This window comes from Danio rerio, chromosome 14 (genome assembly GCF_049306965.1).
Source record: "Danio rerio strain Tuebingen ecotype United States chromosome 14, GRCz12tu, whole genome shotgun sequence".
In the NCBI taxonomy this organism is placed as follows: domain Eukaryota; kingdom Metazoa; phylum Chordata; class Actinopteri; order Cypriniformes; family Danionidae; genus Danio; species Danio rerio.
This window is the reverse complement of record NC_133189.1, coordinates 38,170,001-38,187,848: the sequence shown is the minus strand read 5'-3', so window position 1 is coordinate 38,187,848 and position 17,848 is coordinate 38,170,001. Positions and strand designations below refer to the sequence as shown.

Here is a 17,848-nt window from a genome sequence, read left to right as displayed (position 1 = left end):
ATCATCTGCCAATTAAATACAGTCACTCCTTAAAGCTGAATGGATTTTGTTTGACTTTCATCTTTTACCTCAGCTGAGTTAAAAAAAATTGTTTTGTAAGTTTTTCCTATGAAATTACTGAGCTGCTATGCTTTGATTGTATCCTATTTGGATTATTTAGTACTATATATTTATTGTGACCATACTACTTATCTTTCAATATTTATATACAGTATATGACATGATGATAGTATGTGAGATTGGTCAGGCAGTGCAAATATAACAAAATCTCTGATCTCCGTTGTTGCAGACACATTTGACATCTACAACACCAACCTGGCTCCAGCAGACCTGATCCTGAAGTCTATTTCTGATAACCTGGTGGATAAAATATGGACAGACCGACCTCCTCTGCCTCCTGACAACCCCACGCGCTTACCTGACAGTGTCATCGGTGTGTTCATATCTTATCAGCATCACTTGACTGATAAGTAGCAAGCGAACAGGGCAGAGGACCATAAGATCATGACAAACAGAGCACTAAATCTCTTCTTTAATGACCAGTGATATAACTTACAGTAGACAGAGGGCATTTTCTAGCTCATTCTGGTGTAAGGAGAAAGTCAATGAGGCACAGTTAAAGGGATAGTTTGGTTGTTGGTCCAGGCGTATGATAAATTCTTTATATTCTGCTTGTATTTATTAAGCAAATCAAATGTATTTCTTCTGCTGAACATAAAGGAAGTTAATTATAAAGAAATAAAATAGTAATCAAATATTTGTTTTAGTTTGAACTGACTTTAAAAAATACTACAGATGTCAGTGGGGACTGAAAACTATTTGGTTAGCTACAGTTGAAGTCAAAATTATATATTTTTTCTTTTTCAAATATTTTCCAAATGATGTTTAACAGAGCAAGGAAATTTTCACAGTATGTCTGACATAATGTTTGTTTCTTCTGGAGAAGGTCTTATTTGTTTTACTTCGGCTAGAATAAAAGCAGTTTTTAATTTTTTAAATACCATTTTAAGGTCTAAATGAATAGCCCCCTTAAGCAATGTATTTTTGATAGTCTACAGAACAAAGCATCAATATACAATAAATTGCCTAATTATCCTAATGCCGAGTTCAGATTTTAGCTTCGATTTTAACTTGCCAACAGGTTTAACGAAATCGCAGACAAATGCCTGAACACTCAGGCAAATCGGTGCTCGTTCACATGAGTAACAATCACATAGTGTGAATTATCAAATACGCGATCTGAGAGAATCGCCAACACCCGTGAGATGTTCGGCATGCTAAACATTTGAAGCTGTTGGCTATTCAAAATGATGTCATGTAAAATGTGTTCTAACATCGCGATTACCTACAGCCAATGAGAGACCAGCATCCACTAGTATGGGTATCTGCAGGGGGTTGGGGGGAGAAGTTAAAAGCGCTTATTTTCAGTCTATTTGGACCCAAGAAATGAGGAAAAACTACTGGAAATTTGGCAAAAACAATTGTGTCTGTTTGACATGTGATCTGAGCTATATTTCGGGTCCAAAAAGGTTGTGAGAAATTGCTAATTCCCTTCAAAAGAGACAGAGTTGTCAGCATTTCTTCCTATTGTAAAGTCATGCAGTGTGGCACCCCATGTCACTGATCCATCTTGAAGTGTAAATACAGTAGCGATGGAATGCTACCCCAGGTAGTCATGCAGTGTGAAAACATGCAGTCTGAACTTGGCATAACTTGCCTAATTAACCTAGTTAAAGTTTTTTAAATGCACTTTAAGCTGAATACTAGTGTTTTGAAAAATATCTAGTAACATATTATTTACTGTCATCATGGCAAAGATAAAAGAAATCAGTTGTTAGAAAAGGGTTATTTAAACTGTTTAGAAATGTGTTGAACAAAATCTTCTCTCTGTTAAACAGAAATTGGGGAAAAAATAAACAGGGGGGTTAATAATTCAGGAGGGCTAATAATTCTGACCTCAACTGCACATTCTTCACAATATCATCGTTTGTGTTCAGCAGAAGAAAGAAACTCATGCAGGTTTCATACAGCTTGAGAGTGAATAAATCATGAAATATTTTTCTTTTTGTCTAAACTAACTAGGCCTCGAGAATTTAATGGTTTCAAGCTTCAAATAAGACACAAAGAGAATCTTAAAATTATTTGGGCTCTTTATTCCAAGCTTTCAGAATTTGTAAAACTGTGAGGGACTAATTTAATTTCTTAGCCAATGTGGTACACTTCAGAATGAATCAGTCTGTTTCATTAATCGATTTAAGAATTGCTGAATAATAACTGTGCTGAGGATAAGCTGATTCAATGAAAAGATTTGGATAATCATTCATGAATTAAATTTTCTGCCATAATTTACTCCAGACAGTACGGTGGCTCAGTGATTAGTAATCTGGTTAGAGTTCTGGCTGGGTCAGTTGGCATTTCTGTGTGGAGTTTGCATGTTCTCCCTGTGCTGGCGTGGGTTTCCTCCGGGTGCTCCGGTTTCTCCCAGCACAGTCCAAAGACATGTGGTATAGGTCAATTGAGGAAACTAAATTGACCTTAATGTATGTATGTGAATGTGAGTGTGTATGGGTGTTTCTCAGTATTGGGTTGTGACTGGAAGGGCATCCGCTGTGTAAAAATATGCTAGAATAGTTGCCGGTTCATTCCACTGTGGCAACAACTGAAAATAAGGATCTAAGCCAAAGGAAAATGAATGAATGAATGAATTTACTCCATTTGTTTAAAAAAAACAACTTGACTTTATTCTGTTGAACACAAAATACTATGCATGAAAGAACATGATTTCAGTGGCTACCAATTTCCATCATTCATCAAAATATGTTCTATAAACTTTGGTTGCACATAGAAAAATGGCTGGGATAGTAAATAATGTCAGAATCCTTTTGTTAGTTTGAACTCTTTCTTTGAAATGTGAAGTAAATGCTATTGTGACTGTGTGTGTGTGTTTGTTCTGTTGTTCAGAAAGGACCTGGCCAATGAAAGTGGAGCAAATACGAGCCCAAATAATTGACAATCCATACAAGCCCACTGCTGTGCTACTTTCAGCTCTGGACGAGACCGCATGTAAGCACATCACAAACCCACAAACTCATGCTGGAGATCTTCTCTAAATCCTTGGTTAAATCGCTCTCTATTTTCAGGGCTATTTAATCTACGAGGCAACGACATCCCTTATAATCCATTCTTCTATTCTTACACTCTGCTGTCGATGGATGAGATATGGCAAGTTTCTCCATTTCACATGAACAGCACTATACTTAGCTGGTGTAGAGTTTCTGACTAACTAACCTCCTTCATCAGGCTCTTTGTGCACACAGAACGAATAACAGAAGAGCTGAAGGTGTATTTGAATGCTTCGTGCCAGTCGCTCTGTGTTCAACTGCTCGAGTACAGCTCTGTGCGCATGAATCTGCAGTTATATCTGCAGAGACCCAACGTCAGGGTTTGGGTTGGTACAGAGTATACCAACCAGGCCCTATATGAGCTCATCACTCCTGAGGTAAGACCTGGATCCAAAATACTTGTATGCACATATAAGCTTTGCAGTTATCTGTGGGTAGAATATATTTTAGAGATGGTTACACAAAGGTTCTCTGGTGTTAATAATACTCAATGTTTAGAAATAATGAACTGTATTAACTGTAATAAACTGATATGTTCCCCATATGGCTTTCTAAAGACACACAAGCCTGTGCACTCACATCTGTGGAGAAAGTTTAGTTATGCCATATACATCGGACACACATCACAGTGGGATAAAATTAGATATAAGTGAAGCTGTATCTATTTTTGACACACTGCACAGCTGATCAGCCACTTTATTTTGCCTATCCAAGTTTGAAATGCAGTGAATGGATGGTAGGATAAACAGATAAACTGAAGAATGGATGAAAGAATAGATAGATGGCAAGGAGGGAGAGATTGATAGATAGAGAGATAGACAGACAGACAGACAGACAGACAGACAGACAGACAGACAGACAGACAGACAGACAGACAGACAGACAGACAGACAGACAGACAGACAGACAGACAGACAGACAGACAGACAGACAGACAGACAGACAGACAGATAGATAGATAGATAGATAGATAGATAGATAGATAGATAGATAGATAGATAGATAGATAGATAGATAGATAGATAGATAGATAGATAGATAGATAGATAGATAGATAGATAGATAGATAGATAGGCAAACAGATAGAGAGGATGGATGGATGGATGGATGGATGGATGGATGGATGGATGGATGGATGGATGGATGGATGGATGGATGGACAGACAAGTAGACTAAAGAATGGTTAAAAGACTAATGGATAGATAATACACTGGCGGATATACAGATAGACACACTTATTGAGGATAGAAGGATAAATAGGCTGCCAAATCGTTGAATGGATGGATGGAACGAGGGAGAGATAGACAGAACGGCAAACAGATTAACAGGACAGAAGATTGGATGGTAAGATGATAGATAGATGATGGACAGAAAGACTGATGGATGAAATGGATGGATGAAAGGATGGATGGATGATAGAGAGACAGATGGAAAGGCAATAGATAGAATATATGGATAGATTTTCAGACTGATGGACTGAAAGATAAAAGAAAGATCTAATATCTCTAATAGAAAAATGATGGATGGATGGATGGATGGATGGATGGATGAATGCAGGTTTGAGTGATAGACAGTGGATATACAAATGTATAGAGAATGGATCAATGGATAAACAAGAATGAATGAAAAAAATAGATGATGGATGGATGGATGGAAGGATGAGTGGATGGGCGGACAGAAAGTTGGATGCATTGATGGATAGACAGATAAATAGATAAATAGATTGCTGGAACTAGTACTGTGACCCTGACTAATATTTTGATTTGAGTCCTACATAACAGATGAGCTTTTCTGATCTCTTTCAGGACAAACTACTGACCAGCACCTATTCTCCTGTACTGACCACTAAAGCAGTAAAAGATATGACGGAGCAGCGGATTCTCAAAGAGGCTCATGTGAGAGAACACACACACACACACTCACACACACACACACACACACACACACACACACACACACACACACACACACACACACAGACTGTCTTCTCCCCGAATGATTTCTGCAAAGCAGCCATAAACCTGATGGACAGTGTTCACTGATACCTGTGTTGAAGTATTTTCGAGATTTAAAGGCACTTTATCACATCATAAAGCCACATTAGAAGGCCAGACAGACAGACTCCATTCACTGCAACTCCATAAACTCGATCAGTGTGTTATCACTCCTTATCATAAACCCTTCCTCAACATATTGGGATCTATTTTAATGATGGTGTTTGCTTGCATTCAGTGTTGAACTTACATATTTTTCAGAATGGGATTTTATATCTTAAACGCAATTGATAGTGTGCAAGGACAACCGTCTTCATTCTGCTGTAAAAGAGACAGACCTCAGTTGACTGCATTTAATTAAACCTCTCCGTCTGGCACCCGTCTGCTGTCAAGCAGGAGATTTAGTTCTTATCGGACACAATGAGTGAACATGCACTGTGCTTTACCACAGGTTAGAGATGCAGTCGCAGTCATGCAGCTTCTCCTGTGGCTTGAGAAGAAAGTTCCAGAAGGCGCAGAGACTGAGATTACAGCAGCTCTATATGCTGATCAGTGTCGCAGGTACACAAACAGCAAATTTTACCCCTCATCACTCATACTATATATATATATATATATATATATATATATATAACAGTGTTTGTTCATGTTAGTTAACGTTAGTTATTGAAAATACAGTTGTTCATTGTTAGTTTATGGTAACTCCTGGTGCATTCACTAATGGTAACAAACATCAATGTTATATTTTAATAATGCATTAGTAAATGTTGAACTATAATTAATAGATGCTGTACAAGTATTGTTTATTATTAGTTCATGTTAGTAAGTACAAAAACTAATGATAACTTATTGTAAAGTGTGACACTTATGTTTTGAGCTAGCAACCTCAAATTCAGAAATATATATTTAACAACAAATTGAATAAAATAGCATAATAGCAATAGTTTCATAGCATTCAAAATGTACTGTTTAAGCTGGAAATTCCATCTTTATGTACTGTATATGCTCAAACATCCACTAATGGGTCATTAACTACTGCATACACATAATTTAGTACCATTCAATTCCCTTTAAAACACAAAATATTAAATAAAAAAGGTTTTTGAGCTAAAATGTAGTACAATCATTTGATTAAAGTAAAAATATTTTAAAATGACTCATTTTTGACCTCTATGTGAACAGTTCATATTATATTTACTATGTAAAAACTGTAGCTAAAACTACATTCATTATAAGTGTAAAACTGTGTGCTTTTTTGCTAAATATTTGTACAAACTACAAATGTAGCTTCTTCACATTTGACAATTAATTTTGACAATTATTTTTAAATGGTTTTAGCAGTTAACTCTAACTAGTTATATTTTTAGTTATCTAGTTATATTTTATTTAGTTGTTGTTTAATAAATAATACAAAATAATACTATAAAATCTAATTGGAACTTAGGGTATCTGTCTTGAAAGATATACACATTGTGGCATATTTAAGTCAATAGACAGACTGTAGCTCACCTTCTTTGAACTTTCATTGTTGGCTTTACACAAGTAGAACAAGTTCCTGCATCAAGGATGTTTTTTCTTTCATCTTCTGAAAAATGTTTTACTGGTGTAAATTGCTTTAGGCTGTATTACTTCCTTTTTCTAGAGAAACACAAATCCTTCAATGTGTTTTGACAGCAAACAGAAGAACAGCCGAGGGCCGAGTTTTGAAACCATTTCTGCAAGTGGACCCAATGCTGCTCTTGCTCACTACAGGTAATTTCATTGTTTATTATGTAAATTCAATGTATTCGTATCTAGCATAACAGTTCATAATGCTATCTGAAAAACTTGGTAGATATCTTTTTTATGTAAAGGATCGAACATGTAGCTTCATGCTGGAATTAATGTTTTCTATCTGTAAATAGAGCTGACGGTGACATTGATTAGTGCTGCTTTACTGCTGAAAACCTTTTAAATGTCATTCTAACAACAAGCAGAACAGAACAAATTGCAAATATAGGACAACTTGGCCATTTAAAAATGACTACAGTCTTTCTTTAGATCACTGCATTGTTTTTGTTTATTACAGTCCATCTAATGACACTGCAAGGAAGCTGACGGTGGATGAGATGTATCTTGTTGACTCCGGAGGACAGTACCTGTGGGTTTCATTGCCGTACACTATACATAGTTCTGTTTATATGCAAAATACATACCATTCTGTCAGATTTATGTTCACTAATTCTGTCTTACAGTGACGGCACTACTGATATAACGCGTACTGTGCACTGGGGTAAACCCACTGACTTTCAGAAGGTACTAACCAGCTTAGATACTGATGATACAGAGCACAGGAAGATGCTTATATTTAGAGCACTGAAATAAAAATGACTCTTCTTTACATTTTATTCTAACAGGAGGCCTACACAAGGGTACTCATGGGAAATATAGAGATTTCAAGAACCATATTTCCTGGTGGAACCAGAGGTGAGCATCTATGGCAAGCTATTTTAACTTTGTGGACATTTATTTTTTTGTATTTAAAGGATGAAACCTGCAGCTTCATGCTAGAATTCAAGTTTTCTGTCTCTAAATAGTTAAGTCACACCTACTTTGATTGAATTGGCTGTTTCAGTTGGTTGATATTGATTAGTGCTGCTCCACTGCTGAGGCTGAACAGCTTCAAATGTCATTCTAACAACAAACAGGACAGAACTAATTACAAATGTAGGACAATTTGGCCATTTTTTGTGGACATTTAATCTGCATTGTAATTGCAGTAAAAGGGATAGTTCAGCCAAAATTAAAACGCTACTATAGACCATTTCAATGTATAATATAATACAATATAATGATAATTGTATAATTATTATTGTATAATTGTATAATAATAATATAAACATTTTCTGCTTGTTATCAAACTATTTCATAACTGTAACAAGAGGCAGTTCAATCATAACTTAATGTTAAAACAGCCATCATACCATTATTTATCAATATGTGTCTCTTTTTGGATTCTTGGAAGCTATAGAAATTAGAAATGTAAAACATGAAATGCGATGGGGCCATTGCTTTTGTTTAGATCCCTCAAAATGATTTATAATTTACTCACCAATCAACTTCTGTCTAAACCTAGGTTTTTTTTCTTGTTCAAAACAAAAGAAGATTTTGTTAAAAATGCTGGTTGCTGGGACCAAATTACTAGACAATTACCTGTACTTAAATGTTAAACCACGGTATCTTTTTTATTTTATTATTATATTATTTTTATTTTATTATATTAACTAGTGCTACTTCTTATGTTACTAGTCACAACTGCTTTTGAACTAATCTTGATATGACTGGTCAGAATGGCCACAGTTCAATAAAATATCTTAGTACAATGAAAAAGCTTACTGGCAACACTTGGAGTAATACTAGTATATAACAAATGTTTACTAGTATCTATTAAATAACACTAGTATCTGTTTCATTGGTATGAGTGTATATTATATATGTACTAGCGTATACTCAATAATTAGTGTGATTAATAAGTGCTAGTGTCTATTTAATAAGTACCAAGATCTCATGAAATTTATATATTTGCTATAGAGGATGTGCATCAGTCATGTTTTTCCACAAGAGGGCGCTCAATCCACAGCAGACTCTGACCACCTTAAACGCTGATTTTCTGACTATTTCTTTGTTTTTATTTCCATCACAGGGGTATACATGGAGATGCTGGGACGAAGAGCATTGTGGGAAGTTGGCTTAAATTACGGTCATGGCACTGGTCATGGTGTGGGGAACTACTTTGGAGTTCATGAATGTGCGTCTTGTATTTTTTTCAACCGTCTTCTCATTTACACACTATTTACGTTTATTTATGACGTTTTTTTTACATTCAAATACACTATATAATTATTTTTAAATGCTTTTACTTTTCAAGGATGCATCTGGCTCATCTAAAGTAGCAAGAAAGACCGTTAAAATGTTCAGAATATTCACTAGATTAGAATTATGGACAATAAAAGCGGTAGAAATTATGCTGAAAATTCAACGTTGACATAACAGAAATAAATCAGATTTTAAAATGTATTAAAATGAATAATGGTTATTTTGTAATAATAATAATTTTGTAAAAGATTGCTGTTTATACTGTATTTTTTATCGCATAAATGCAACCTTGGCTAGCAAAAGGAACATGAAACCTATTTTATTGTTAACTAAGTTTGTCTTTGGCAGGGCCTGTGGGTTTTCAGTCCAATAATATTCCATTTCAAGAGGGAATGTTTACCTCAATTGGTGAGAAATTCTCAAGAATATCATTATGATTGCCATCTTTTTGACAATTACACTTTTAATCTGACAATCTGACTCTTCTCTAGAGCCTGGCTATTACAAGGAAAATGACTTTGGTATTAGGATAGAGGACATTGCTGTCACTGTTCCAGCTTCTACAAAGGTAAACGAAAATAACCGTGCATTTAGAATTCTGCAAATCCAGCGATGATAACTAAAAGCCGTGAGTGCCTTGAAATGAATTGCCTTAAATGTTTTCTAAATTTACTTAATTGTTTGTGCCTTTTAGCATAGCAGCAAGTACCTGACGTTTGAGACTGTTTCACTGGTGCCATATGACAGAAACCTGATAGACACATCTCTTCTAAATCTTGAGCAGGTATGGTAACAGTAGTATTTTAATAACAACATTTAAACATATATATTTGAAAAGGTTTTGTAGTATGTATATTCAAGAATACTGGAAAGAAATACAGCAGGCTCTTGAACATATATTTAAAAAAGATATACCTCTAGAAAGTAAATTGTTATATTTTGGCTGTGTGGATCCAGATATGGTAACGGCAGACAATAAATACCTTATGCGTGCTCTCATGGCTGCCAGCAAAAAAGCAATCACACGCAAATGGCTACAGCAAGAGCGACCAACCCTTAGTAATTGGATAGACGCAACTATTGAGATTTATACAATGGAAAGAATCACCTTCGTTGTCAACTTAAAGAAAGATATATTCCTGAGAAAATGGAGGAAATGGGTTGAATATATTTTAGTTAGAAGACCTGACTTTATTGCTATAAATGAATAGAAGATGATGCTCTGATAGATAAATATATGCTAATGCATGTACATGTATATGATTACACTTATTCATATTATAATGTGTCCCCATATGTATAATGAAGATGGCCACTTGAGATTACTCTTGAAGGAAATATATTATGACATGTGTTCTAACCCTGGATGTAAATAGTGTTTTAATTTTCATTTATTTTTTGATTATTGTATTTTTATTGTATCTTTTTCCAATTAATATTATTATTTATTTATTTATCTATTTATATATTTTTTATTTTTATTTTATTATTTTTTTATTATTTATTTATTTTTTTATTTTATTTTTCTTCTCTTTATGCTGTTTTTCACTTGATAATTTACAAAATTTGAGTACTACAGTGTAGTAAATACACCTGACAATAATGCACGTAATTTTTATACTACCTAAGTTCACATACTGAGATACCAATGTACCTTGAAATGCCGTATGATTGTACTCAATTGAATGTTCAAAATAAACATAAAGTTGCAATAAAAAAAAAAGAAAAGGTTTTGTAGGGGGGAGGGGTCCTTGCACTTTTTTTTTTTTTTTGGTACTATTGCTTTTAGAGATAACAAACATTTAGTGCTGGGCAAAGATTAATTGCAAAATAATCCAAAATAAAAGTTTGTTTTTTCAAGACATAAACTTACTGGCCACTTAGCGCAGATTTCTTATCAGCTAATCACATGGCAGCAGTTCAAAGGAATTAGGCGTATAGACACAGTCAAGATGATCTGCTGCCGTTCAAACAGAGCATCAGAATGGAAAGAAAGGTGATTTAAGTTACTTTGAATGTGGCATGATTGTTGGTGCCAGATGGGCTGGTCTATTTCAGAAACTGCTGATCTACTGGGATTTTCTCTAAGGTTTACAGAAAATAGTTAGAAAAAGAGAAAATATCCAGTGAGCGGCAGTCCTATGGGCGCAAATGCCTTGTTGATGCCAGAGGTCAGAGGAGAATGGCCAAACTGGTTCAAGCTGATAGAAAGGCAACAGTAACTCAAATAACCACTCGTTACACCTGAGGTATGCAGAAGAGCATCTCTGAACACACAACACATTCAACCTTGAGGTGGATGGGCTACAGCAGCAGAAGACCACACTGGGTGCCACTCCTGTCAGCTAAGAGCAGGAAACTGAGGCTACAATTCACACAGGCTCACCAAAATTAGACAATTGAAGACTGGAAAAACGTTGCCTGGTCTGATGAGTCTCGATTTCTGCTGCGACATTTGGATGATAGGGTCAGAGTTTGGCTTCAACAACATGAAAGCATAAATCCATCCTGCCTTGCATCAATGGTTCAGGCTGGTGGTGGTGTAATGGTGTGGGGGATATTTTCTCAGCTAAATTTTAGCCCATAAGTATCAATTGAGCATTGTGTCAGTGCCACAGCTTACCTGAGTATTGTTGTTGACCATTTCCATCCCTTTATGACCACAGTGTACCCATCTTCTGATGGCTACTTCCAGTAGGATAATGCACCATTTCACAAGGCGCAAATCATCTCAGACTGGTTTCTTTAACATAACAATGAGTTCACTGTACTTAAATGGTCTCCACAGTCACCAGATCTCAATCCACCTTTGGGATGTGGTGGAACAGGAGATTCACATCATGGATGTGCAGCCGACAATTCTGCAGCAACTGTGATGCTATCATGTCAATATGGACCAAAATCTCTGAGGAATATTTCCAGTACCTTGTTGAATCTATGCCACAAAGGCAGTTCTGAAGGCAAAAGGGGGTCCATCATGGCACTAGTAAGGTGCACCTATAAAAAGTGGCCAGGGGGTGTATGTGTGTGTAATATATATGTATATATACAGTTGAATTCAGAATTATTAGCCCCTTTTTGATTTGATTTAATTTTTTTTATATTTCCCAAATTATTTTTAACAGAGCAAGGAAATTTTCACAGTATGTCTGATAATATTATTTCTTCTGGAAAAAGTCTTATTTGTTTTATTTTGACTAGAATAAAAGCAGTTATTAATATTTTATAAATCATTTTTGGGACAAAATTATTAGCCCCTTTAAGATATTTTTTTTCCGATTATCTTCAGAACAAACCATCGTTATACAATAACTTACCTAATTACCCTAACCTACCTTGTTTACCTATTAACCCAGTTAAGCCTTTAAATGTCACTTTAAGCTGTAAAGAAGTGTCTTGAAAAATATCAAGTAAAATATTATTTACTGTCATCATGACAAAGATAAAATATATCAGTTATTAGTAATAATTTTTTAAAACTATTATGCTTAGAAATGTGCTGAAACAATCTTCCCTCCATTAAACAGAAATTGGTGAAAAAAATAAACAGGGGGGCTAATAATTCTGACTTCAACTGTATATATATTTTTTCATTTATTATGTTAATGTAATGCACAAACATACATAAAAATATAACTATACAAAACTCTTTTTGCACAAACACACACACAAACACACACACACACACACACACACACACACACACATATATATATATATATATATATATATATATATATATATATATATATATACATATATATATATATATATATACATATATATATATATATATATATATATATATATATATATATATATATATAGTTGAAGTACAGTATATACAGTTGAAGTCAGAATTTTTAGCCCCCCTGTTTATTTTTCCCCACAATTTCTGTTTAATGAATAGTAGATTTTTCAACACATTTCTTAACATAATAGTTTTAATAACTCATTTCTAATAACATATTTGTTTTACCTGTGCCATGATTACAGTAAATAATATTTGACTAAATATTTTGAAAGACACTTCTATGCAGCTTAAGGGGCATTTAAAGACTAGGTTAATTAGGTTACTTGGCAGGTTAGGGTAATTAGGAAAGGAATTTTATAATGATGGTTTGTTCTGTAGAATATCGAGAAAAAAATTAAGCTTTAGGGGCTAATAATTTTGACCTTAAAATGATTCCTAAAAAATAAAAACTGCTTTTATCCTAGTCAAAATAAAACCAAAAAAAAACTTTCTCCAGAAGAAAATATATTATCAGACATACTGTAAAAATTTCCTTGCTCTATTAAACATTTTTTGGGAAAAATTTCAAAAAGAAAAAAAAATCAAATGGGCCTAATTATTTTTCAAATACATGCCTACATTTGTGTATTTATTTATACATAATGTATATATACAGTACATACATATATGCAATTATCCTTGCCCAGCACTTAAATTATTTGAAAGACGTTTTTTATTAATTAGAAATGTTAAACACACACAAACGTACACACTATATGTAAAAAGTAAGAAAGGTTAGATTTAAAAAAAATTTTTAAAGAAGTATCTTCTGCTCTCCGAGCTTGTGTTTCTTTGATCAAAAGAACAGCAAAAACTGTAAATAAATAAATTTATAAAACTAGAATACATTTTTAAAATATTTTTACTGTTTAAAATATCTGATTTCTATTTTAATATATTTAAAAATCTTATTTAATTCAAAGCTGAGTTTTTGTATTCATCAAAAAATCCAGAAAACAATTACACATCAGTTAATAAATATAGTATTTATTAAAGGAAATATTACATATATTATTACAAAATGTTGTTATTATTAGCATTTTACAAATAATAATAGTATTCATTCATTCATTCATTTTTCTTTCGGCTTAGTGCCTTTATTAATTTGGGGTCGCCACAGTGGAATGAACCGGCAACTCATCCAGCATATGTTGTATGCAGCAGATGCCCCTCCAGCTGCAACCCATCACTGGGAAACATCCATACACACTCATTCACTACATACAATTTAGCTTACTGACCTAGCCAAGGCTCAAACCAGCGACCGTCTTGCTGTGAGGTGATTGTGCGACCCACTGCGCCACCGTGACGCCCCATAATAATAGTAATAAATTATTATTATTTAACAAATAACAAAAAATAAATTATTCTGGGGCAGTGACAACAGATTTATAACCCCTTTTCTTCAGTTGTGGTAATTGTGTGGATGGTTTAGTTGCTCTAAAACTCAGAAATTATTTTATAATGAGCTGCTCATGTAAGAATATCACAATAAAAGAATATTACAACACAGTCTTTAAAAAATGTGTGTTAAATCATTTGTTGTTTCAAGAAATCTTTAACACTTAACTTGCAGCTAGAGCCCTTTTTTCATTTGTACTCATTTGGTACCCGTAGCAGATCTCTGTTTAACTTCAAATGTTTACAGTAAAAAAAATCTGAAACATTTTAGTTCTGTCAAGAAAAAAACCTGTAAATAACCACATCTTTGTGTTGAAATGTGTTGTTTTCTGATGTTGGTTTCCTTTGAAAGAAACCCACATTTACTCTTCACTGGAAACACTTCCTGTGGCTTTGCACGTTTCTAAAACAGCCTTGTTTTCAGCAGGACTCAGTGATTGGTGGTGCTGATTAGCTGTCTTGACAGAGTTTTGTTGTTGTTGTCTTGCAGTTGCACTGGTTGAACTCTTACTATGAGACGATCCGGAGTTTGGTCGGACCTGAGCTGCAGAAACAGGGCCTGAAGGAGGAATACGACTGGATGATGAAGCACACAACCCCGTTCCTCATAGCTGGGGCTTCAGCTGTGGTCTCCTCAATCACACTCTTCTGCACAGTACTACCCTCTGTTTTACTGTATAATCTGCTGTAATAGACACTATCAGGTACAAACAGAAAACTCCACTGCTGATTTACCCTGTGATCTGGTTTTTTATCAAGCCATTTTCTAAAGATTCCCCAAATCTTGTTAGGATTTAGCCTGTGTTTAAATTAGTGTTTGTATTATATAATATATTTTATGACAAAGTTGTTGCTTATATTTAATTAAGGTTCTTTAAAGGCACCATTAAAATATATGCATGTGTGAGCAGATATTATAAGACAATCTTTGTTGAATTATAGTTGTTTTTTTAATAGGATTACTTAACAATTCTTTAATTTACAGTCAGACTTTCTAATCATCAAACTGGACCAATTCACACACAGTGTCCAGACAGCAATAACACCCTCAACATGGGACTTCTAGCACACACAAAAAACTAGATTTCATAGATCCACTTTTTTTAAACATCTGGAAAACATCTCAACTAAAAAAACACACAAAATAGACATTTTTTTAAAATCTGCATTTTTATTGTGTGGTTTCAGTAACTTGCAGCGATGTAGATATGATCCAGATCATCCCATCACTTTGGTTGGCCTGTTTACGACTCAGAAACACTTTTAAAAATAAAGGTTATTTTTGGCATCACTGATTCCACAAAGAACCTTTTAATTGCACAAAATGTTCTTTATAGTGGTCAAATTTTCTTTTGAATATTACAAACCTTCACACAAATAAAAAATATATTTTTAGAACTGTGTGTTTTGGTATTTGTCAGATTTGGTTTGTTTAAAATGTAATTGTGAAAGTCTGCACTCAAAGCTTGGTGCATATATAATATATTTCTTACTTTTTTTCTCAGTAAGAAAAAAAGCTTTTCCTGCTCACCAAGGCTGCATTTTATTTAGTCAAAAATACAGTACAAATTGTAAAAAAGTGAGATGTTATTGCACTATAAAATAACTGGTCAAAAGTAGTTTATAATTGAATTTAATATTTGAGTGATTTTAAAAATGAATTTTCAGCTTTATTACTCTAGTCTTCAGAGTCATATGATCCTTTAGAAATCATTCTAATATTAATGATCATTATTGTTATTATTATCAATGCATAAATAAAGCAGTTATATCAAATTGTAATAAATATTTAACGATTTAACCTTTTTACGCTTTAATGAACAAAATAAATTTTTTTAAAAAAAAGGACAAAAAAAACATGAAAAAAAACTGACCCCAAACTTTTGACCGTGTGTGTGCATGCGTGTATGTGTGCATGTGTGTGTGTGTGTGTGTGTGTGTAGTTAGAGTCAGAAGTATTAGCCCCCTTTGATGTTTTTTTTCTTCTTTTTTTAATATTTCCCAAATGATGTTTGACAGAGCAGGGAAATTTTCACAGTATGTCTGATAATATTTGCTTCTCCTAAAGAATTTTGACTCCTTTTATTTTGACTAGAATAAAAGCAGTTTTACATTTTTCTTTTAATTATTTTAAGGTCAAAATTATAAGCCCCTTTAAGCTATTTTTTTTTTTAAACAAACCATCGTTATACAATGACTTGCCTAATTACCCTAACCTGCCTTGTTAACCCAGTTAACCTAGTTAAGTATTTAAATGCCCATTAAGCTGTATAGAAGTGTCTTGAAAAATATCTAGTTAAATATTATTTATTGTCATCATGGCAAAGATAAAATAAATCAGTTATTAGAAATTAGTTAAAACTATTATGTGTAGAAATGTGTTGAAAAATCTGCTCTCCTTTAAACAGAAATTGGTGATTTTTTTCCACACTGCTCTAGATATTAACTATATATATAGTGAGAGAAATTCCTGTTGCTCTTTTGATTAATTTACACATTTTATAAGACATTTATTGTTTTGTTTTGTTTTGTTTTGTTTTGTTTTGTTTTTTTAGTCGAAATAAACCAGAAAATTATTCTACTTGTGCAGATTGGAGGGCGGGGCTAAAGAGACAATGGTGTCGAATGTCTGCACAGTGTCACCACACTAAGAAAAAATACATATGAAACATTTCGTCAGCTCAGTTCTCATAAAAAGAGTTTTTTTTAGACAAACAAGACAGAAATTTCATTTTATAATTATATTTACATAACTTGCACAGTTGAACTTTCAACATCAAGAGTTGACAGAGTAGATCAAGATCCCATAATGCAATTCAAAACCAGAAAACAGCTGTGAATCACCAAACACAGAAACTGTTCGTTAATAAATCTTTTTTTTCATCTCTGTAAAAAGTGTTTACATGACCTGAGAGCTGACCATAGTTTACAGCACTGACACGACAGTCCTGTTCTTCACACAGATATCAGAGCAGACTAATCTAAGAGCGCTTTCTGAGAAACAGACTTCCCTTAAGACAAGACAATACAGGTCAAGAGGGTAAAACTAATAAGTTAGCAGTGGTCAGCATAGTTCCCCAGTAGATTTTGAGCATTGGGATTAAACGTGTTTTTGTTTTTTTCTAAAATGTTATGTTTATGTTATATATGTACATTTGTGCTAACATTTCTAGTACGTTAAATATTGTAATAAGTCAGGTTCAAAATTCTTTAATTGTTTAATTTTTCTGACATATTACAGTCAAAGTCTTTTATAGGGGAGATTTTGAAAATCTCTTTTAAAATATTATGATAAGCAAAATAATTAAAATATTTTCACAACTTTTTGTAGACTTAAGTGCTGTATATAATCAGGCATGTGTATCTCTCAGTACAAAAGTCTGGCATGGTGTCTGTTAGAGCAGCTGAAAAGGAGATTCATGCATCATTCAGGATAAAAACTCATTTGGAGAAATGCGTATTGTTACAGACACAAGCTGATAATAGAAAAAATGACTATTCTGGCTATTTCTTTCCAAAATATGAAAAGGCAGAAAGGCCTGCACGGGCCTGATCTGCTGTCAGTAGTGCTGCTGCATGTGGAGCTCTGATGTCTGCAGATCTGCTGTTGCTTGGCAACATTTCCGTCAGAAGCGCAGTGAAGGTGTGAGTGTGGTTTGTGAACGTCCGCTCACATCTCTATC

General features: G+C 33.9%; 1 protein-coding gene across 15 annotated transcripts in view; it reads left to right on the top strand.

The window, feature by feature from the left end:
* xpnpep2 (X-prolyl aminopeptidase (aminopeptidase P) 2, membrane-bound) overlaps positions 1–15,560 on the top strand; it is a 182,487-nt gene extending 166,927 nt beyond the window's left edge. For 14 of the 15 annotated variants that reach the window (XM_073921279.1, XM_073921268.1, XM_073921274.1 and 11 more), the window contains 15 exons: positions 290–433; positions 2,962–3,063; positions 3,141–3,222; positions 3,301–3,499; positions 4,928–5,017; positions 5,568–5,677; positions 6,791–6,868; positions 7,185–7,256; positions 7,351–7,411; positions 7,513–7,582; positions 8,799–8,903; positions 9,320–9,379; positions 9,463–9,539; positions 9,666–9,755; positions 14,656–15,460. In XM_073921279.1, the coding sequence (XP_073777380.1) occupies positions 290–433; positions 2,962–3,063; positions 3,141–3,222; positions 3,301–3,499; positions 4,928–5,017; positions 5,568–5,677; positions 6,791–6,868; positions 7,185–7,256; positions 7,351–7,411; positions 7,513–7,582; positions 8,799–8,903; positions 9,320–9,379; positions 9,463–9,539; positions 9,666–9,755; positions 14,656–14,856 (1,541 nt within the window). In that variant the 3' untranslated portion in view covers positions 14,857–15,460. 15 annotated transcript variants of the gene reach the window in all.
* The last annotated feature ends 2,288 nt before the right edge of the window (positions 15,561–17,848 follow it).